The 21,917-nt window shown below is 44.5% G+C and overlaps 1 protein-coding gene across 4 annotated transcripts in view; it reads left to right on the top strand.

Moving 5' to 3' along the window:
• LOC147452400 (uncharacterized) overlaps window positions 1-21,917 on the top strand; it is a 99,056-nt gene that overhangs the window by 47,365 nt on the left and 29,774 nt on the right. Inside the window, exons 2-5 of one of the 4 annotated variants that reach the window (XM_086518112.1) lie at window positions 17,214-17,263; window positions 17,397-17,449; window positions 18,502-18,567; window positions 18,649-18,689. In XM_086518112.1, coding sequence (XP_086374238.1) covers window positions 17,214-17,263; window positions 17,397-17,449; window positions 18,502-18,567; window positions 18,649-18,689 — 210 coding nt within the window. Of the gene's footprint in view, window positions 1-7,033; window positions 8,793-8,889; window positions 9,228-9,352; window positions 9,515-9,603; window positions 10,255-17,213; window positions 17,264-17,396; window positions 17,450-18,501; window positions 18,568-18,648; window positions 18,690-21,917 lie in introns of those variants that run through there. The other 3 variants (XM_086518114.1, XM_086518113.1, XM_086518111.1) reach the window with 3 other exon arrangements.

Genomic DNA, 21,917 nt, shown 5'->3' with positions numbered 1-21,917 from the left:
CAGCTTGTCTTTCTCTCGCTCTGACCGCAAAGTAGGAGGAGTGAATCTATCTCGGATAGATCGCTTCTACGTCAGTGACCACATCTGTGACATGGGTGGATTTGTTTGCATCCTGGCAGGGACTACTTTTTCCGACCATGCGCCAGTGATTCTCACTGTGACAGACAGAGAGAGGTGGAGTACGATGTTGCGCATCCTTGAGAGGATCTTGTTGGCTCTAGAGCTTAGAGAGCAAGTGGTGGCACTTAAGGCAGAGAGCTTGGACATGCAAGACACCCTTGCTGGTAGAGTGGCCTTTGGACTTGCTGAGCTTAGTCTCTTCTTCCTCCAGGAGTCTGCAGCTAGCCTGGCTGCAGCTAGGGAGGAGGAGAAGCATCTTTGACGGGGCATTGTTTCCTTGCAAAGGATGCAGGAGCATCACCCAACAATCCTTGGTTGGAGGTGTAGATGCAGCAGGATCGACAGGAGCTGGCTATCATTGAGGAGCGACGTCATGAGTTTTCCTTCCATTGGCAGGCATCTTAGTGGACTGAGGTGGGTGATAGAGTTACTGGGGAGTTCTTTGAGACGGTGGGGCCCCACCATGCACACACCAATGTCAACTAGTTGAGGAGACCCGACGGCATAGAAACAGGGGACTCGGCCTTCTTTGGCATGGATGAAACGGGGGACGTGGGACGGGAGACAGGTCCCTCATATGGGAATCATAGGGGACGCGTCCCGGGACACAGGTCCCCGATGACACATGCAAGCGGGACGTCAACAGGGGACCCCACACCTTTTCTCTAGCCTTTTCAGAGTCTTGAGCTATATACTGATGTTGCCCACTAAACGCTACCAATCCACTCTTCACTTGTACATCATTACTGTTTTTCCATTGAGTATGATGATTTATCATCACGTCAACGTGTGCGGCGCGTGCTCGTCACGTTCTTATTGCATGTCATATTTTGGTATTCATGAGTGCAAAGGTCACTTTTTCTTTGCAATCTTGTGCTCTTCGTGTTGTCTAGTATAGAACAAGCGTTTTTTAACACGCGTCCCCTGGCCCATCCTGTGTCCCTTGTTTTGCCACGTCCTCGTCTCCGAGACCCGTCATGTCCTCGAGACCTGTCCCCGTCCCCATGTGACTATGCCCGACAAGCCAGTTGCTTCAGAGCCTGAGGATATGCTGAGCCTCAATTAGAGCGTCAAGATGCATGCAGAGAGCAAGTTTGGGCACACATGCCTTGCCTTGTTACCGAGGAGATGCGTCAAAGACTAGAGCTTCCCCTCCAGCTAGAGGAGCTCCATGAGACCCTCAGAGCACTCCCCCGACGTAGCTGTCCAAGGGAGGATGGTTTGACTCCCATCTTCTTCTTGTTGGAGTACTGTGACTTGCTTGGTTCAAATCTTTGCAGCGCATTTCGGTACATTTTGCACAGTGGAGAGATGCCTGATAGCATGAGTGAAGGCTTGGTTTACCTTATTCCCAAGGAGGGAGGCTCCTTGGATGAGATTCAATTGTGGCGACCTATTACGATTCTCAACATAGCCTACAAAATTCTAGAAAAGTCTGTGAGCTTGAGGATTCAACCACTACTAGAGAACATTATACATGGGACCTAAACAGGGTTTGTCAAGGAGTGTAGTATCCATGACATCATCTTCACTTTTTGGGAGGCGTATACCCTTGCGCGTCTCCAAGGAGAGGATCTGGTGATACTCCTCAATTTTGAGAAGGCTTATGGCAGAGTTAAGTGAGACTTCTTGGAGGGCACTCTATGCAGGATGGGTGTCTCAGATGCTTGGATCAGAGGTGTGTCAGCTCTCTACAGCTGTGCGCACAGTAGGTGCTCTTGGTAGGGGGAAGAGGGGAACACACCATGCTCACGCATTCGGTCAGATAGGGTTGTCCTCTAGCCCCCTTCCTCTTCCTGCTCTATGCTGAGGTGATGAGCAGATTTTTGACTTCACAACAGGTTGGTGTCACAAACGGGAGCGCACACGAATAATCAACAAGCTGAAAATAAATAATCCTTCAACTAAACAAAGTTGAGGGAGAAGTTCGACACAATATTTGGGACCCGAAGATGGGCTGGTCCCCCCTCCCCCCCCCCCTTAAAGAGAATCTTTATCAAGGAGAATCTTTTTACAAGCACAAGAACCGGAGAAAACCCCTCCGTTCTATTCTCAGACTCTATGGTTGTTCCTACCCGTGAGGGAAATCCGAGAGACGAGCTCTCAATCCTTTTTCTGTCTGTATTTGGAGTCAAGGCTCCGCAGACAATCACCGAATCCCGTTCTCGGAATTTCCAAGCGTAGGCCGAGGCCTTCCTGCTTCTCCTTCGCAATGAAATACCTGCAAACACACACAAACACGGGACAACAATTTATATGGCGCTGACATAAATTTGCGTGTTGAGAGAGAGAGAGAGAGAGAGAGAGAGAGAGAGAGAGAGAGAGAGAGAGAGAGAGAGAGAGAGAGAGAGCGTGTGCTGCTTTTATAGGCTCCCCGCCCGACAAGAATAACTGGTGCGGAGCCGGCGAGAATAGGGTAGCTAGGTAGCGCAATAGATAGGGGGAGCTTGCGGCTGAATTTTGCCAACGGAGAGAGAGAGAGAGAGAGAGAGAGAGAGAGAGAGAGAGAGAGAGAGAGAGAGAGAGAGAGAGAGAGAGAGAGAGAGAGAGAGAGAGAGAGAGAGAGAGGGAGGTCATTTTTTTTTCAGCCAGATAGCCAGCACAAGTTTTTTTATTAAGCCTTGCCTTTTTCATGTTAAGTGGGCTGCCCACTTATTAAGTGGGCGGCCGGTCACTTTTTATAAAAACATGTGAACTTGGACAAAACTCCATAAAACTCAATGAGCTGAAAATTGATGGTACCCAGGCACATTCGAGGCGTCCCCGAGTGCAGTTCTTAGGCTCAGATGCAATCCTAACACAAATTTTTCACGGAAAAGCGTCAACTTTTCCGGAAAACACGTTAAAATATTCCTCTTTTTATGAAAAGCTTCTCAGAACCCATCTTTATTCTTGTGCTTGCGTCTTTACGCGTATTCCTCTTTCCAGTTCGGGTTTCCTGCCAAACCAATCAAATATTCCTTTTCCGTTGCTCCTGTCACCCCATCATGTGAGGCATTAGGAATATTCGTTTTCCGGTCTCTCCTACCGAACTAACGGTACAACCCCTTCGCGATGCTTAATGTCACCCATCATATGACACATTAGAGTTGTCCGTTCCTGATGGCTTTTTAATAATTCCAGTAGATCTACAGTTCCTAACCTTACGGTTCAATTGCACCTATTTAAATATTCTAATTTTAATAAAAAGAAATTTCTCAAAAAAAAAAAGAAGATAGTCCATTTAGCAACATCCCTCTAGCTTCGAAACAGTTGTCCTCAACTGTAGTGCATATACATATCCTTCCAAAATCTCGGGATTGGATGCTAATTCCTGCTTGGTCATCCATTGAGCGTTTAGAGTAGAATAATTCTTAAGCTTTACCAAATACTTCCGTGTAATCTACGTAGACTTAAGTGGCCGCTCTTGATGATGAATGATCTGCTCCGGTTGGAGTATTTCATCCGTTTCCTCAACCTCCGGAGGTTCCTTAGCATTAGGCTGACTTGGAGGCGGTTTCACATATGGCTAGAGTAAACTACATGGAAAGCATTGTGGATCTTCCAATTAGATGGTAAATCTAATTGGAATGTCACATCGTTCACTTGGTCAATTATCTTAAACGGCCCATAATAACGATTGGAAAGTTTTACCACTTTCCCTTTATGAGTCGCTTGTTTCTATAGTCTTGCCTACTCAAACTTGAGTAAGACTAATTGACCGCTGTTAAGTCCAGATTCCTTCTGTGCTTGTCTGCAACTTTCTTATATTTTTCGCGAGGAAGAAAAATTGCTCTCTTAACTTGCTTATAAGCTGTGTCCAAATCTCGGACAAACTCATCTGCTGCAAAAATCTTATCCTTAGTGACAAGGATCGGTGGAAGCAAAGGCTTACCATAGAGAATCTCAAAAGGTGCTTTCCCCGTAAACGAATGTACGGTATTGTTATATGCAACAAGGGGCAAATACTTCTCCCAGTCAGACTGTCTTTCTGACACATAAGATTTCGACATATCCAATACTATGGAATTAGCGATCTCACTCTACCCGGGTCCTCTGGGGGACACTTTTTACCTTGGTTGCCATGGTCATCATAATCCGCTCTTTGCCTTGCATGGTACGTGCTATGTTCCATCTGTTTGGGGGTACCACTGGAATGTAGATCCTGGCAATGATTGCCGACTCCATCATCCGCTAAAGGGTGTCGTGTGGGTACACCTTCATGCTCTTCCGAAGCGGTGGGTAAAGGCCTGCTTCAAACTTTCGTATCTTTTCCTCGTTGGAAATCTTCATGAAAGGCGTAACTTTCAAAAGAACCGACCAAAACTTGTCAACATAAGCCGTGACTTTCTCTTGTTCCTTCTGGGCGAGCCAATCCCATTCCTTTCGAATGTCCTTCTCGAAATCAAGTGTAAGAAACTGCTCATAAAATTCAGCTTTGAATTGAGTCCACGTTCTGGCTTGTGTATCTTCCAGAATTTTGGCTAACCACCAGTTGCTTGTTGTCTCCTTGAGATGCATCCCAACATGACGCAAGTTGGATCTTTCGGTGAAGTTCCCATTGGCAAAAGCAACTTCAAACTGCCTGATGAAAGATAGTGCCTTGGAGATATCTCTCCGTCCTGTGTAATTATCAAACTTCACATCCTTGTCACCGGATTTGAAAATCCGCATCTTACGATGACGTCTGCAGTTATCCCTCTTGAATTGGGGCTTCTCTCTAGTATTATGTAGAGAAGTAGGAGTTTTCTTCTTGGGAGAAGATTGAGATATTGTATGAGAAGTAGATGTAGTAGTATAGTGAGAAGAGTATGATGGAGAAGAGATAGAGACATCCTTGCTTTCGTTACGCAGAGAAAGTTCTTTTTCTGGCCCTTGCTCTTGGAAGGCCGTTTGTCCTGATTTGGAGATCCCTTGTGCGTTTCAGCACCTCTTTCCGCACCATCCTCCTGCGGGTTGCTTCCATTGGTAGGATTTTTTGGACGCCCATCGACATCTGTTCCTTGTGGCTTCTTGATTCCGTCCAAAACCTTTTGGACACTTGGCAACGAAATAAGCTGTTGCAATTCCGCGAGTTGAGCTCTTACTTGCTGAAGTTTGTCTTGAGCGGTTCTTCCGTGGCTCATCGTGGTTCTTCCTGTTCCTTCTCGGAATCGTCCTCCTTTGCAGAGAAGGAGGAATCCGAGCTCTGATACCACTGTCACAAACGTGAGCGCACACGATTAATCAACAAGCTGAAAATAAATAATCTTCAAACTAAACAGAGTTGAGGGAGAAGCTCGACACAATATTTGGGACCAGATGGGCTGGTCCCCCCCCTTAAAGAAAATCTTTATTAGGGAGAATCTTTTTACAACCACAAGAACCAGAGAAAACCCCTCCATTCTATTCTCAGACTCGATGGGAAGGTCGTTCCTTCCCGTGAGGGAAATCCAAAGACGAGTTCTCAATCCTTTTTTCGTATGCATTTGGAGATGATGCTCCGCAAACAATCACCGAATCCCCTTCCTGGAATTCCCAAGCGTAGGCTGAGGCCTTCCCGCTTCTCCTTCGCGATGAAGTACCTGCAAACACACACAAACATGGGACAACAATTCGTATGGCGAATCCACGATTGATACGTGTCGCTCTTTGCACAGAAAAGCGACCTCTATGCTCCGTAGTCTCGCGATCACTTGCATGGAACAAAACTTGGAGAGAGAGAAATGAAATGTTATATTAACGTCTTCAAAAGGCCAGAATGACCTATGAGACCAAAATGTTACAATCGGTGAATCTGATACAATGTCTGAGTATAGAAAGTACAAAGAACTGAAAAACTACATCTGAAATGAAATAGGGGAGAGAGAGAGAGAGAGAGAGAGAGAGAGAGAGAGAGAGAGAGAGAGAGAGAGAGAGAGCAGTGGAGTTTCGCTTCCGGATGCGCTGGCCCCAAAGATTGACGCCCCTTCTGTATATCTTTCTTATTGACGACAACGTCAGAGGGTCTCCTTCCTCTCTCCCCCCCCCCCCCCCCCCCCCCCCCCCCCCCCCCCCACACACACACACACACACGCACACACACACGCACACGCGTGCGTGCACACAGACACGCTCCTCTCCTTTTTTCACAAGTTGCCTAGATTGAATAAAGTCACTAATTTCTCTTTGAGATTTTAGAAATATTGATGGTCTGAGCGGAATGACTTTATGAACTATGTAGAGTGAATTGGAAATTTCCTAGATTGAACTTGATAACATGTGCTCTTTCATGTGTATATTGTTAAGAGTATGTGTTGGAAAGATGAAATGTCTTCGGCATTTTGTCTGATGAATGATTTGATAAATTTAGTGCATCTAGAAATCTATTAGAGATTAGTGAGACTTGGATGTGATGGCTAAGTGAATGTGATTCTAGTGCATCGAGATTTCTATCTAGATGAGATGATTGGATATTGTTGTGAGTGCATCAAGAGTTCTGGAAGGATGAGATGGCTACACAAAAATTTAGGTATATCAAGAGTTCTAGACTAGAGGAGATGACTAGATTGAAAGTCTGCACCTCGGTGTTAGTGTGAACTAAGTGTTAAATTTGTGATATGCATGCTTTGTGAATCAACTATCTTGCGGGGATGGTCAGGGGCATGTTTTGCTTGAAATATGTGAAAGGATATGAATCTAATAGTGACAGGATTTAATGGATCAAGACCTTCGTGAAAAGATTAGCACGATCTGGATGTGATTACTAAATATTTTACAATGATCATGATTTGTGTTTGGGATCCTCAACATAAATGTGAATGTTTAGTGGATGTTATTTTTGTTCAAAGTGCTGGGTCTGTGCAGTTTGGTGCATGGGTACATACAGGGTAGAATCCGTACGTACGTACGGTAGCATTCCGTATGGTACAACCGTACGGTACGGTACAGTACGACATAATTTTTTTTTTTGGGCGTTTTCTGCTCGGACGAATTCCGCTAGGGGGATGGGCTTATTAGTGTGAAGGGGGGAAAGCCTTAGGCTTTTTAATCGACCACTGTAGCAAAAGAGTCTCTGTTCTGTTACAGAAAAGTCTGCAGAGCAGTGAACAGAGTCTTGCAGAGCCGAGCTACGCGCGTGAAAAGGTACTGCTTCTGCCACCATGCACTCCGTACTCTTCTCGCACTCCGTACTCCTCATGTGTGTGCACTCTTTTGCATTTGCAATGTGCAGGATTCATTATGCCGCGTAAAACCAACCCCAACTGGTCGCTCCACACCAATGTTTTGAGCATCATCACGACCACTTCTCAGCAAGGTTCCGGCACACGCTTATGGCAATGCAAGTATTGTGGGGACCAGTACACCAGCACTATTACGCGAGTCAAAAAGCACTTGATGGGCATTGGGTGCACTGATCAGATTGGTGCATGTGAGAAAATACCACCACCTTTGAGGGAGCAGCTTATTCAAGAGTATTTTCTTGTTGGTGCTTTTGGTTTGAGAGGTGCTTCTAGCACACAGGATGCTTTACATGATGCTTTTGTTGGAGAGCTGGAGTCTTTAGGTGCGGAGACAGAGGTTGGAGGAGGTTCGGCCTCCATGCAACCCCCTACTTCCAGGAAGAGAGCACGTGTTGGTGGTGAAGGTGAGGATTCCTTGCCACGTGAAAAAGGTACATCTGAAACACCAACGCAAACCACTTTGCCTAGTCGCATCTCTTCTCAGGCTTGGGTGAAAGAGCGCCAGAGGGTGGCAGAGATGGAGATATGTCGCACTCTTATTGAGTGCAACATATCTTTCAATGTTTTGCGCACAGATCAGTTGAAAAGAATGGTAAAAGCCATTGCACAGGTGGGGCCTACTGAGACATGGACAAGTCTTGATTACACCAAGATGCGCACCACTATGTTAGATGAACAGAAGGCCTTAATTGACAAGGCACTTACGCCTGTGAAAGCTGGATGGAAGGAGTTTGGATGCACCATTATCTCAGATGGTTGGGCAGACATACGCAAACGACACATAATCAATATCCTTGTGTCTTTTGCTTTGGGCACCTATTTCTTGCGTGCTGTGGATGCAGGAAAAGCAGGGGAAAAGATCACAGCTGAGTTTATTTTTGGTCACATCAAAACAGCCATAGAGGAGGTTGGCAAGGAGAATGTTGTGCAGGTGGTGACAGATAATGCAGCTAATTGCAAGGCAATGGGATTTATGGTGGAGCAACAGTTTCCTGGCATAGTGTGGACTCCATGTGCTGCACATTGTTTGGATTTGCTCATGGAGGATATTGGCAAACTTTCATGGGTGCAGCCCATAGTTGCAGATGTAGTCAAGGTCACCACATTCTTTCGCAAGAAACATCAGGCTCTTGCTATCTTCCGCAGCCATAGCACTTTGGATATGGTTCGACCTTCAAAAACCAGGTTTGCCTACATTTACTTGGTTTTACAGAGGCTCTACAAACTTAGAGATCCACTACTACAGACAGTGGTGGATCCAAAATGGCGAGGCATGTCAAGATCGCAGGATGAATCTACAAAATACTTGCAGAGGCAGATCCTTGATGAGAGCTTTTGGCAGGAAGTGCACGCTCTTTCAGTGGCACTCAAGCCAGTCTACGTCCTCCTTCGATTGACGGATATGGAGGGATCGACCTTGGGACTAGTCTATCATCTGTTTATGCAGATGAAAGACCATGTTTCCAAATGCGATCTGTTGACTATTGATCGGTAAGGGTTTCTCATGTTCTAATGGTTGTCTGTTTTAATCATCAAGTCTAAGTTATAACTTGTATTGACAAGTTGTTTTGATATTTCTGCCGATCAGATTTATTGGGATGTGTTGAGAGCCGCTGGACTTTCATGAGCCGTCCCATACATGCGATGGCTGTCATGCTTCATCCTCTCTACAGGTCGCCAGAGCTATGGAGTGATACCTTGCTCAACACAAAACAATCAGAGTATGTTGGGCTCATGTTTTCAGAGGATGATCAGCTTGGGATAGACAAGGAATTCACCAACTACATGAATGGCATTGGCGCTTCTTTCACGAGAGCGGTTTCTTTGAGGAAGGAAGCCACAAAGTATCCTTTGACGTGGTGGCACTCGTATGGGAGAGTTGGTCTTCCCAACCTCTCACGCATTGCTCTTCGTATCCTTTCTCAGGTTAGGAAACTGCCATCCATGATTACATTGTATATATCATTTTAAACTTTTAACTTCATCTTTATATTACTTGACACTTGTCACTCTCTTGCTGATGATTGCGCTCTTGCTTGAGCACTGAGCAGGATTGCTCGGTTGGAGCATGTGAGCGCAATTGGAGTGCTTACTCTCTCATACACACGAAGATTCGAAATTGCCTTAGCACTTCTCAGTTGGAGAAGTTGGTGTATTGCAGAGCGAACATGAGGCTCGTGCGGAGTTACCATTCTTTGGGGCAATTCCAACAGGTAATTATCTTGATGTTGGCCACTGTAAACTCAACCTGCAAGCATATGCCATAAATAAGTCATTTTAACTTTATTTTACTCTTCAACAGGTTGATGCGACAGAGCTGAAAATGGTAGATGATCCTAGACCAGAGGAGGTGGACCAACAGATTAGAGACGAGCAGGAGCAGATTCTCAGAGAGCTGCATAAAGAGCTCGAGAGCGTGGATCGTCGTGTGACTAGATCACGTGCACGAGCTCTTAGCCTTCCTCTACGCACGGTGGGAGGAGATCCAGATACTGTGAGACGAGAGAGTATTCGCAGGGGGAAGCTTCCTATTCGCTCCATTCGCAGGCGAGCGAATGAAGCTGTCCGGCTCATCCATGCAGAGATTGCTGATATGCCTGAGGAGGCTTGTGGTGCAGAGGTGCTTGTACCAGAGTTGACATATGCTGAGCTTGACCCTGAGTTTGATGAGGAGGGCAATGTCCTTGATGATGGGGGCTTGCTCTCTACCGACGATTCATCTTCCACATCTGACACAGACTTTTGAGGCCGCACGTCTTAGTGCACACTGGTGACTGCATGCTTTGGAGGACAGGCTGCAGAGCAGACTTTTATTGTTATTATGGCATTGTAGTATTTCACAGTACTTTGTTTTGGATCTTGATTCAGTTTGTATAGTATATGCGGACTTCTGGCTGATGCCATGGACATGATGTTTGTAGTTGTTATTTGGTTTTATGATTTATGGTCATTGGTTTTCTCATTGAGTATTGAGTCTTGAGTCATTAAGTTTTATGATCAATATGTTCATTTTAAGCATTGCATTGTTAATGAGGCTGAATTTTGAAAGGTCTGTGAACTTAAATTTAGTGTAATTGTCTTTTTTTACAAATGGTACGTACCTATCACGTACCTAAAGGTTGGTTCAGTACGGAAGTACGTTCCGTACGTACCTAAACCATACCGTACACTACGTACCTTTTCACCTTGGGTACATAGAGTCGGTGTCTACTAAGGTAGTTTTTGTCTTGTGTCTGTTTTGGGGGTGTGATTACAATTCTTTCAAGGGGGGAATATGCCACAAGTTTGTGACGTGGCATACCCAATGAAGTATAGAAATAGGGGAATGGGGAACGGACCCCTAGGGCCAAGGAATGGAGGGATGAAGATGGGGACGGACGGGGATGGCTTCTTCTTGGCCAGCCCGAAGGTTGGCTGTTCGGAATGGCATTCCGGAAGAAAGGGAAAAGGGGGGGGGGGGAAGGGGGGCGGGGGGACCCCTTTGACACCTTGTTTAGGGGCTCTATTAGGTGTTTTGGAGGCCTTTAAAAGGAGGCCTCCTCAATGCAATGCAATGCTCAAAGCCTCCAGCTCTATTTAGCGCAAGCCTCACTTGGAAGCTCACTTGGGCCTTGGTGCCAAGCTCGCAAGCTCCCTCTTCTCTCTCAAGCATCAAGCACCCAAGGTTCAAGGCTCAAGCCCCCTCTACTCTCTCTCAGGCTCCCTCTATAGTCTAGGTTCTATCTACTCTAGTCTCTCGAGTCTGGACTCTCTGTAAATAATCAAGCCTCTATCTCTCTCAAGCTTCCCCAAGTAGCAAGCCTCAATCTACTCCCTATCAAGTGGCAAGCGTCTATCTACTCTCATGAGGCGAGCACTTTTGGGGTTTGATGTGCCACTGTGGGCTCACCTCCTCTCTATTTAGGCTTTAGAATTTTTTTGCCTCTTTATCACTTGCCAATTCAAGTGTAAGGTGTAGCGGAATGAATGTTGAACTTTGCTCAAGATGAGTGCTCCAAACTGTGCTCAAGGGTTCCTTTTACTTACGGAAGGGAGAGCCTTCCGTTCCTTTATGAGAAAGTGCAATGGACACAAACAAAGTGAATGGACACTGTGAATGGAAGTGCATGAGACTGAGAGAAAGAGAGAGAAGAGAATACGACACCAGAGACGTTGTAAACCCTCCTCCAAGGGCCCCACTCTCGATGGCGAGAGTGGTCTACTATTGATTGCACAATCTGGTACAAGATGCTGATGCAAATCTAATGCTTGCTATGTCGAGGTCGACGATGGTGACGACGAGGACGAGACTATGGCTGAAAACTGAATGCTTTGGATGCTTCCGGTCGGGTTGTCCTTTATCTGCTAAGCCCGATGGTCCTTTGACTGAAAATGCTATTGCAAAACACGGATGTGTTGCTCCTTTACCTGCTGAATTTTGCCTTGCTGAAAACGCTGGTTGGGCAGTACAAAAACACTGATGCAAGTTAAAACGCTGAAGTGGCTGGCTGTTTTCAGTGGCCTGAAAACCCTGGACAGCATGTGCAAAAACGCTGCCCTGCACTGCTGAAAAACGCTCTGTATGCTGGCTGAAAATCGCTATGATCTAGGGTTGAAAAACGCCAGCTTGAATTGGCTCCAATATGTTGGAAGTGCTATCCCCTTGCTGGCTGAAATTGCCCAAGGGCAGGGCTGATATAGCTTGGGAAATCCACCAAGGTTCAAGGCTGGAAACGCTAGGGGTTCTTGCGGTTGGTCTTGCTTGAGAAGGTGCTTGTTGAGCAATGCTCCTGTTGCCTCTTCTGCCAGAAAGTGCTAACTCTGTTTTGCTTATATATTATCTTAGCAAAATTGCCCTACCTAGTTCCCAACAAAAGTCACTTAATAAATAAGTGAAGAATGTAAAAAATAGGAAAAATAGGTTTAATGCACTGGAAAATTCCTCTGATGGATTCTGATGGGAATGCTTATGATTATACTGTGTGCAACTGGAGGATATGCATCTAATCTAAGTGACTGGTCATGCACGGTCTGCGAATAGACTCACAAAAGTGCCAGATCACTTCCTATTCTAGACTGACTTGACTGACTGAACCCTGGTCATGCTGTAGCTTGTCCACGAACACATAGGGTTGGATGTGTCATGTGACATCCCCTCCTTTTCAAAGCGAGGTACTGGTACCGAACTGTATGGCGTCGAGGGAGATTGCCAACAACATCCGGAATCCTCGAAAGGACTCTTCGCTAGCCCACTCTGAGGTGTGGGTCGTGCGATACTTTAACTTCATAAAGGTCTGCAACGCGTGCTTCTTTGGGCCGCGCCGAAAGCGACACAAAGTCTTCTATGAGTCTCCTTCAATGCTTCAACTTTGTCTATGGATGTAGGTCATCTTCTTCAAGAATCTCCATGGCTGAAAATTCCTGAAACCACTTTCAACACAAAAACATGAACATACCTATTCCATGTAAAGTGACTGGAAAAAATTTCGTCTTCTCTAAAGACTGCATACAATGTAGATGAACAAGTAGATGGAGTGCCAACCCGTTCACCACACACACGCAAACAATGAGATGGAATATTGTGTTTCTGATTTTAATCAATCAATTGTGGCAAATCACAATGGACATGCCCATGCTTGATGCTCAATCTTTCTTGTGCTCTTTCTACGACCGTGTCGTGCCAAGGAAGAGACATGGAATGTGACTTCCTTGAATATATACTTTTCAGCTTTTCATGAATAATCCGCATACATCCGTGCTCGTTCATGAGTGAAACGTGCTCAACGTACAATATGTCATGCCTACGAAAAGGGATCACATAAAGACGTTGACTAAAATACAGGAAACGATCACACGAATGAAACACTCAAACAATGCGTGCTGACGAATCATTCAAACACATAGTACTTCATGTGAGAGTTCTTTGGACCTAGGCTCAAGAGCCAAGATCGGTTCTTCGTGTTTGATCGAATCTTCCTGTGGGGGTTTTGTGGACCTCGACTCGAGATGCAAGGTCGGTTCTTCGTGATTGATCGAATCTGCAATGAGGTTAGCTTCACTAGAGAAAGTATCAACTAACACATCATCCATGTGAACAATCACATCATCTTCATGCAAATCATTATGCTTGTGAGAAATCACATCATCATACAAATCATTATGCTTATCATTGTCATCCAAATCATCATGCTCATCATTATCATGCCTGAACTTGAGAAAAGAGTCGCAACATCTCTTTCATGTGTCAGTCGTTCATTGCTTTTCTTGCTTTGTTCTCGCTATCAAATTCGACTTGTCTTACTTTGGCTTCCAAGCGTGCTTGCTTGCGCTCACGCGCTATGGTTGCCATTCTTTCTTCGTACTTACGATCAATTTCTGCTTTTCTTGCTTCGCGTTCTAACTTGTTATCCATAAACATCGGCTCCAACTCCTCCATAGGAGTTAGTGCAATCCTTGGCGTAGATGGGGAAGGGGGAGGGTCGGAAAAACCTCCTGGTGGGGAAAATTCTTCTTCGTCTCTCTCATGCTCATCACCTCCAAGCGAAGTATCCATTCCGCTTCGAGTGATGACCATCCACTGAAGTCGTGGGTTCTTGTGGTCTTGGGTTCTTAAGGTCACGAGGAACTTGGGTTCTTGGGAGTCTTCATTCTTGGGTTCTTGAGGTTCTTCTTTCGCTTGTAATCTGTGTTAGAGAAGGATCTTCTCTTCACCCGAGTTTTGCTCTTTTCCGCGGGCGCACCCCTTGGCGGCCTTGCGCTCACACCAAGGTTGCTTTTCCCCACCTCACGTCGATTGGCCGGCCACTAAGTGCACGGTCCGCTCTCAATGAGTGAAAAGAGGCACAAGGGGAGGTTGGACAAGCCCTTCTTTCTTGGGTTTCCTGTCACTCTTCAAAAACACGATTAGGAATCGACACGCCCAAGAGGACTTGGGTTACGTGCGACCGCAACAAGGAAACAAAAAAATTTTGTGGTTCTTTCCTTGAGTGATACAGAACATTGCCAAAGCTCTAATACCAATGTAAGGTGGAGCGGAAGTGAATGTTGAACTTTGCTCAAGATGAGTGCTCCGAACTGTGCTCAAGGGTTCCTTTTACTTACGGAAGGGTGAGCCTTCCGTTCCTTTATGAGAAAGTGCAATGGACACAAACAAAGTGAATGGACACTGTGAATGGAAGTGCATGAGACTGAGAGAAAGAGAGAGAAGAGAATACGACACCAGAGACGTTGTAAACTCTCCTCCAAGGGCCTCACTCTCGATGGCGAGAGTGGTCTACTATTGATTGCACAATCTGGTACAATATGTTGATGCATGTCTAATGCTTGCTATGTCGAGGTCAACGATGGTGACGACGAGGACGAGACTATGGCTGAAAACTGAATGCTTTGGATGCTTCCGGTCGGGTTGTCCTTTATCCGCTAAGCCCGATGGTCCTTTGACTGAAAATGCTATTGCAAAACACGGATGTGCTGCTCCTTTATCTGCTGAGCTTTGCCTTGCTGAAAATGCTGGTTGGGTAGTACAGAACGCTGATGCAAGTTGGTAAAACGTTGAAGTGACTGGCTGTTTTCTGTGGCCTGGAAACGTTGGACAACATGTGCAAAAACGCTGCCCTGCACTGCTGAAAAACGCTCTATATGCTGGCTGAAAATCGCTATGATCTAGCTCTGAAAAACACCAGCTTGAATTGGCTCCAATATGCTGGAAGTGCTATCCCCTTGCTGGCTGAAATCGCCCAAGGGCAGGGCTGATATAGCTTGGGAAATCTGCCAAGGTTCAAGGTTGGAAATGCTAGGGGTTCTTGCGGTTGGTCTTGCTTGAGAAGGTGCTTGTTGAGCAATGCTCCTGCTGCCTCTTTTGCCAGAAAGTGCTAACTCTAGTTTGCTTATATATTATCTTAGCAAAATTGCCCTACCTAGTTCCCAACAAAAGTCACTTAATAGATAAGTGAAAAATGTCAAAAATAGGGGAAATAGGTTTAATGCACTGGAAAATTCCCCTGATGGATTCTGATGGGAATACTTATGATCATACTGTGTGCAACCGGAGGATATGCATCTAATCTAAGTGACTGGTCATGCGCGGTCTGCAAACAGACTCACAAAAGTGCCAGATCACTTCCTATTCTAGACTGACTTGACTGATTGAACCTTGGTCATGCTGTAGCTTGTCCACGGACACATAGGGTTGGATGTGTCACGTGACATTAAGCCCTTGAGACATGTACTTATCTGCTTGTATTTGCCATCACGCCATCGATCTTTTATTGGCGTATTTTGCCATTATAAGTCACGGTTCTTGTCTTTTTTGGTGCATTTTAATGCTCAAAAGGTTCTTAGCACTATAGTACATACGTGTAGCTCCAAAAAATGAGAAAAAAGATTTTCTTTTGCTGTTGCGGGCCCTGACCTCGCTCCCTTACTTTTGGCCATCCCGACCCTGACCGCGTTCCCTGTTTCTGTTCGCCATTCCATGTTTCTATGCAATAAAGATGAGGATCGGCCGCGAGGGCCTAAAACGTAAAAAGACAAAGCATACAGACAATTACAGATTTTCGGATTTTTCGGACGATACTTACGTGGCACACTAGTCCGCAAAAGGCGGATCGTGCTGATGTGGTAATGTACGAACAACAAGGATGAGGGCGCCAGTTCTGGCTATGCTTTTGGAACTAGTAGCTCTCAGAGCAAGTGCTTTTGGGGCTCTGCTTTTTGGGCATCCCTTGTGCTTTTATAAGAGTTTCTTGGGGGCCACTCTGGAAGATCATTTGGACGCAGAGTCTCGGAGAGTTGGATCCTTGGGAGTTGTACCTTTGTGATTGGCAATCAATAAAGAAATACGGAAAGGTGCGCTAATCTCTGGGGCTCATGCATCTAGGACTGGAACTCCGCGGTCCATGTCGACTCTCCTCTTCTCTCTCTCTCTCTCTCTATTCAATTTTAGTTAAGCTATTTGCAATTTCTGATTCATGTGTTGCTATTGATTTCTTGCTTCTAACAGTGTCGATTGAACTTGTTTGAGTTTGGTTGCAATGCTGGTTTCAATACTGTTTGATGAACCTATAAGCGACGCAGAGTACGGTCTGGGTATCGTTTAGTTGTACTTGGAACCTCTAGACGGGGCAGGTTGCGATGTCGGCATCGTAGATGGAACCGTCTAAACGGTGCAAGCTGCGGTCTGGGGATCGTTTGGTTGTATTTGAAATTTAATTGCGGTCTGAGTTCTGTCCAGATGGGCTAAGTTTATGCCTTAGTGTTTTGTGATTGCATATGTGCATCAATGTCTTTTGCATAGTAGCATATGATTCTAGTGCCTCAATAGTTTCAATTGGGTATGTGGTCTTAGTGCATGAAGAAGCCTCTGAGAGATCAGCGTGATCTGCTAATAGAAATGTGATTGTGTGATTGTATGGTGTAATGCATGCTAGAGATCATCTTCCGTCCTTCTATCATTATACTGTGGGAGGATGGAAGATTGAGCATCGTTGATCCTGAGATGTAGAGTAGCGTAGTGATTTCCAAGCTCAAATTTGGAGTCTTATCCCTAGGGCTGAGCCTTGGAAGCATTTCCAATCCCATACATTTAAGGTATGTGGTCAAGAGCTGGCTCTCTCAACACCGAGGGTCCAAACTCCATGGAGGAGGCATTCTAGTTTATCTTTGGTGATGCTCCTTTATGTAATGTTCATGCATCCTCTTTGATGCGTTCTTTTGTGCGTATTCGGCTGGATACACAGAGAGGTTTGTCGCCAGGTTCGAGATGGGTGGATGAGCTGGAGAGACCGGCCTTGATTTTAAAGTCTATGCCAGGGATAAACCTTGGAAAAATGTGTATGGTTTTCTTTGTGGCTACGTTCGTCATAATTTTCTTGTCAATCTAATGGAAGTGTCATAGGAGTCCTTATTACCTCTACTTTTGGCATGCAACAACAGGAATTCTGACCAGAACGAGCCTTCAGAATTAACGTCATCAACAACAGAAGGTACATTCCCAAAGCATGGAGACTTGTTCAAAATTTGAATCCTAAGACCGTTGATGCTATTTATAATCAAAACGTGATCAGACTAGACTGTTTGCATTCAAATAATATTTTGTCCTTAAATAAATGTTTTCAGAAGAGAAGGTTGAAACTGCGACCGAGAATTTGGGCTTCAAACTGGCAATGTGGGTGGGTACTTTTTTCCTCCCTCTGGAATTCCCATTTTTGTTTTAGTCAACAGAATGGATCTCAGAATATCAAGTGTTTGTAATTTAAGGTACCTCTCAGTCTGCCGTTTAAGCGCTTTTCCTGGGTAGTGCTTCATGCGAATTTTTTCATCTTCAATAGTGGTAGGCTTTTACTATCCAACCATTGTTATAACCAGTATATGGGGATCCCACACAAAGAGGGGTTCATTGCTGGTTCTATGCTTGGCTTGGCAATAGCAGAAAAATATATGAAGAAATAGCGAATTTTTTCATCTTCAATAGTGGTAGGCTTTTACTATCCAACCATTGTTATAAGCAGTATATGGGGATCCCACACAAAGAGGGGTTCATTGCTGGTTCTATGCTTGGCTTGGCAATAGCAGAAAAATATAATTACCGGGCTTGGCATGTTTGGTCGGGCACAACTCTCCATCAAGATGCTGCATACAATATAAGAAATTGTAAAATGCAGGTGTAGTATTTTTGTAAGCAAGAACTTTTTGTTTGAACATCTCTACCGAGTTCTTATCAGATTTCAGATAGTAAACTCACGTCAAAGTGATGTCTCGACTTGATTGGGTGCTGCGGCCTTACAGCTATATAGGATATCCAACATTGTTGGGCTTGGTTTCACGTCTTTTATCTAAGAAGGACATTTCATGCAAGCCGCATGTAGTTGTCATGGTTGCTATAAATGCTAGTAGTACATGTACATGTGGGCTTGCAATAAGTTTCTTCTATGCTAGCTGCGAGTGCTGGCACGAATCAAGATACACGGGAACTCCAGAAGACGGTCTTGTTGGTTCATAAGCTCCATGTTGAGTAAGAATTTTCAAAGGTTCTAGAAATTAAGGTGTATGTATTCCAATCAATGACTTTGGTTTTTGCCTATCAATGAGCAATTTATTGGAGGAAAACTTGTCGATTGTGGAAAGTTGATTCTTCTCTCTCTAATTTATGCAGCTTTTTGTGAAGTAAAAGCAACCCTTCATTTTATTATGTAAGGCTCATCTTAATGCAACACATATGCAGGATTTTGGCCATTGTGACATAAAGCGATGTACTGGTCGTAAGCTGTGTCGGCTTGGATTTTTAAAGGTCTGCAATATGTTTACAATTAAAATTTACAATCAAGCATTATTCAAATTACTTTGTCTTAGCAGTTTCTTTGCTTTGCAGGAGTTGCGTGTTCATCAACGTTTTGGTGGCATTGTGCTCAGGTATTAAACTTTGGCTCTAAAGTTTTTTCACTATCGTGCTAGAATAGTCATGATCCTCTAATGGAGCCTCCGTCAATGTCGTGGTCGCCCTCGTAGACGTGGGCGTCTAGCTCTCCCGAGCTTAGTGGCTCTGTCCACTAATATACCTCTAATATAAGTGGGCTCTGAAGTTTGTTGTGAAGCATGCTCATCTGGCTGCTGAGTCCCTGCTCTAAAGAAGTTAGTGATCTCCCTTTGTGAATATCTCCCACTCCCTGGTCTCCTCAAGAGACTCTCCTTGTGTCTGCACAGCTCTAGCAAAAACAACCTGATGCATCTCTGATCTTGATATCTCATTACTCTAGTCAACGGTCCAAAACCTTCTCTGAATAGACAGTGAAAGCGGCCTCGTATCTCATAGTATACCGGACAATGACAAATGTGATGTAACTATGTCTCTGGCTCTATATGACACAAATGGCATATCTTGCCCTCTGCTGGTACTCTCCTAAATGTGCCAGGCTCAATCTCTAGCTGATGAGATGATGTGCGGATCTGACCAATAGCACATTGTATCCCATAGCAATGAGTGTCCATATATGCCGGTCTGATCACATATCCATCCTCTGTTAGTTGGAGAAGATGCTCTTTGTAGAAAGCCATCATCATGCCTAACTCTTGTACCGGCTGTATCCATGTGCTTATGGTATCTAGTTGAATCTAATCCTTACGTATAAGTCGAGTGATCTCTGTCCGTGTGAGAGAAAGGGAGGGTGTATCCAAGGAGTACTGGAATGGGGGCAATCTATCCATGCTGAAGTCATGTGATTGAAACCATGATGCCATCTGCCCGTACTAGCATGCTGTGTCCCCCTGTAGCGCTAGCTGTCGGAATAACTCAGAGCTAGCCGAGCATATCTATCTCCGGGCAGGTCCCATAAATTAGTCATTGAACATTCACATCACATTTAACTAATTCTTATTGCGCTCATGTCCATAGATTTCTCAAGATCAAAATGCTGCAGTCATATTGTCTTTCAATCTTGCACTCAATAATAATCACGTGAGTGAGTTTTCAAAAAATCAGGTACATTTATGGGAATTCTAGTTCATCAATAACACATTGAGTTCATATCGAACAGAGTGTTCCAATCTTTCAGTCTAGTCATCTTATCGTTGTGTAGCCATCTCATCCCTTAGGAGTTCTTGATGCACTCACCACAGTATCCAGTCATATCATTCATCATTAGTCATCATCATCATTCAAAATTCATGATTCTCATCTTGAATCTTGATCGGGTTCATTTGGAGCTATCATTGCTCCCGATTGCATTCATATGCAAATTCATCATGATCTCATTCTGTATTTCACCTGTTATTTGTTCAGAAATAACCAGATTTTTCAAACATGTTAATTTCATACATAAATCAGAGTCATCATCATAAATTCCTATTTCAAAATTGTTCATTCATAAATTCATAAAGAAAATACCGTTAGCACATCAATATCTTTTTCAATTTCCTATCCAGTATTTGTTGTGGAGCGAGAATCTCCTCGCCTAGTTCTATTTTAGTATGTCAGCCGTTCTCATTCTTGTGCCTTTCTTGGGCACTCTGCAGATATATGTCCCTGTTTCCCACAATCAAAACACTCCTCGGTTTTGAGGTATTCATCTTTCTGTACCTGTGTTAATCGGGGACGTGCATCTTTCTTTACTCTTTTTCTGTCTTCATTCATCGAAAGTAGTTATGTTGGATAAGTCAAGTTTTCTGAATGCATAGCAAACCCTTGCTTAGCATGTCCCATCAGTTGCTATATGGATTCAGATTTCTGTAATAGGCAGTAATCTCGTATCTCTTTGGGAAGTCCACTACAGAATCGTTCAATTTGCTACTTAAAATTGATCTTTTTAAAAGAGAGAAAAACATCCCAAAATCTCTCGCAATAAGTATCTGGCCTCGACCATCCTAAGATGATTCCATGTGGTAATTACATCACGTTCGTACTCGAGTGAGCCACGAGGAAATAAAAAGTCTTTTGAACTTTAGCCACTTTGTCGGTGCTTCTTTTCGTAACAGAAGAGTGGACCACCATGTCCGTGCATTTCCTTTCAAGTAGGATGCTCCCCTTCTTATCTTGGAATGCTCTGAATAGCACCCTCCAGAAAAAGACTATGTCAAATTGTTGAATAAAAGCGAGGTCCTTGTGTGCATCTCGAAAACCCGAAAAGGTATCAAATTTTATTGCTTGTCCACCCTACTTGAATTCTTTGGTCTTCTTGCTCTGATTTTCGAGAAAATTGTATTGATTGGCTTTATAAAGTGCTTTCTCTTAAAATAAAACATCTGGTTATCAAAGTCCGAACTCTTAGAAGAGGATGAATCCTCCTCAGAACTGTCAGAAAATTTCTGAGATTTGCGATGGGATCTGCTTTTCTTGGCCTTCTTCTTGTTCTTCCCATATCTTTGGTTCTTTTGTCGTTTCTTGCCCTTTCTGTCCTCATCACTGGAATCAGCAGAGAAAGAGCTGTCGGAACTGTCAGAAGAGGATGAGGATGAACCGGACACACCCTCGAAGCGTACACACTTCTTGCCTTTTCGTGTATTTGCAAACGAAGATCGTTGACCCAAATTACAGGGTAATTTGTTCCCTTGTTGCGTCTTTTCGAACGCTTTGTGGTCTTCAATGTTTGGTTGACTCGTTGTTCGATCACATCATCAAGTTCATCTTCCTTATACATTCGCGGGGCAGGTGGTTTCTTCAATGCGGACTTCAATGGTGAATCGATGGCCGTACGCCATCAGGAATGCACCTCAGCAATCGGCTGCTGGGTCAAAAATTTCGCGTACTGTTGATCCTTCGAATATTGTAGCATCTGCTTGGCACAGGCATCAACCTGCTGTTGACGTTGCATCTCCCTTCGTTCATACTCTATAGGCCGTGGAGGCCCGTACTCTTGTTTGAATTTCCTGTACTTTCACCCAATCCGGAATTGTCGGGTGAGTTTGTCTGATTGTTGTAGGATTCGTCGTTTGAATTCATGTGTGTCACGGTAAAAGGATTGGATTTTCCGATGGAAGGAAAATCGGCTGAGCTTTGATACCAATGTTACAGACTTGGACTCCCCAAGTCAGAAATCTGGCACGACACAGGAGAGAGTCACCCAAAATACTTTACAACTTTATCACAGAGGTATTGGTCCCAAAGTCTAGCGCCCCTTTCAGTATTTGTTTTTATAGTAATGTTTG

This window comes from Adiantum capillus-veneris, chromosome 8, assembly GCF_014529385.1.
Source record: "Adiantum capillus-veneris isolate H3 chromosome 8, ASM1452938v2, whole genome shotgun sequence".
Taxonomy (NCBI): domain Eukaryota; kingdom Viridiplantae; phylum Streptophyta; class Polypodiopsida; order Polypodiales; family Pteridaceae; genus Adiantum; species Adiantum capillus-veneris.
Note: the sequence above shows the minus strand (reverse complement) of the source record. Positions and strands in the feature narration are given on the sequence as shown.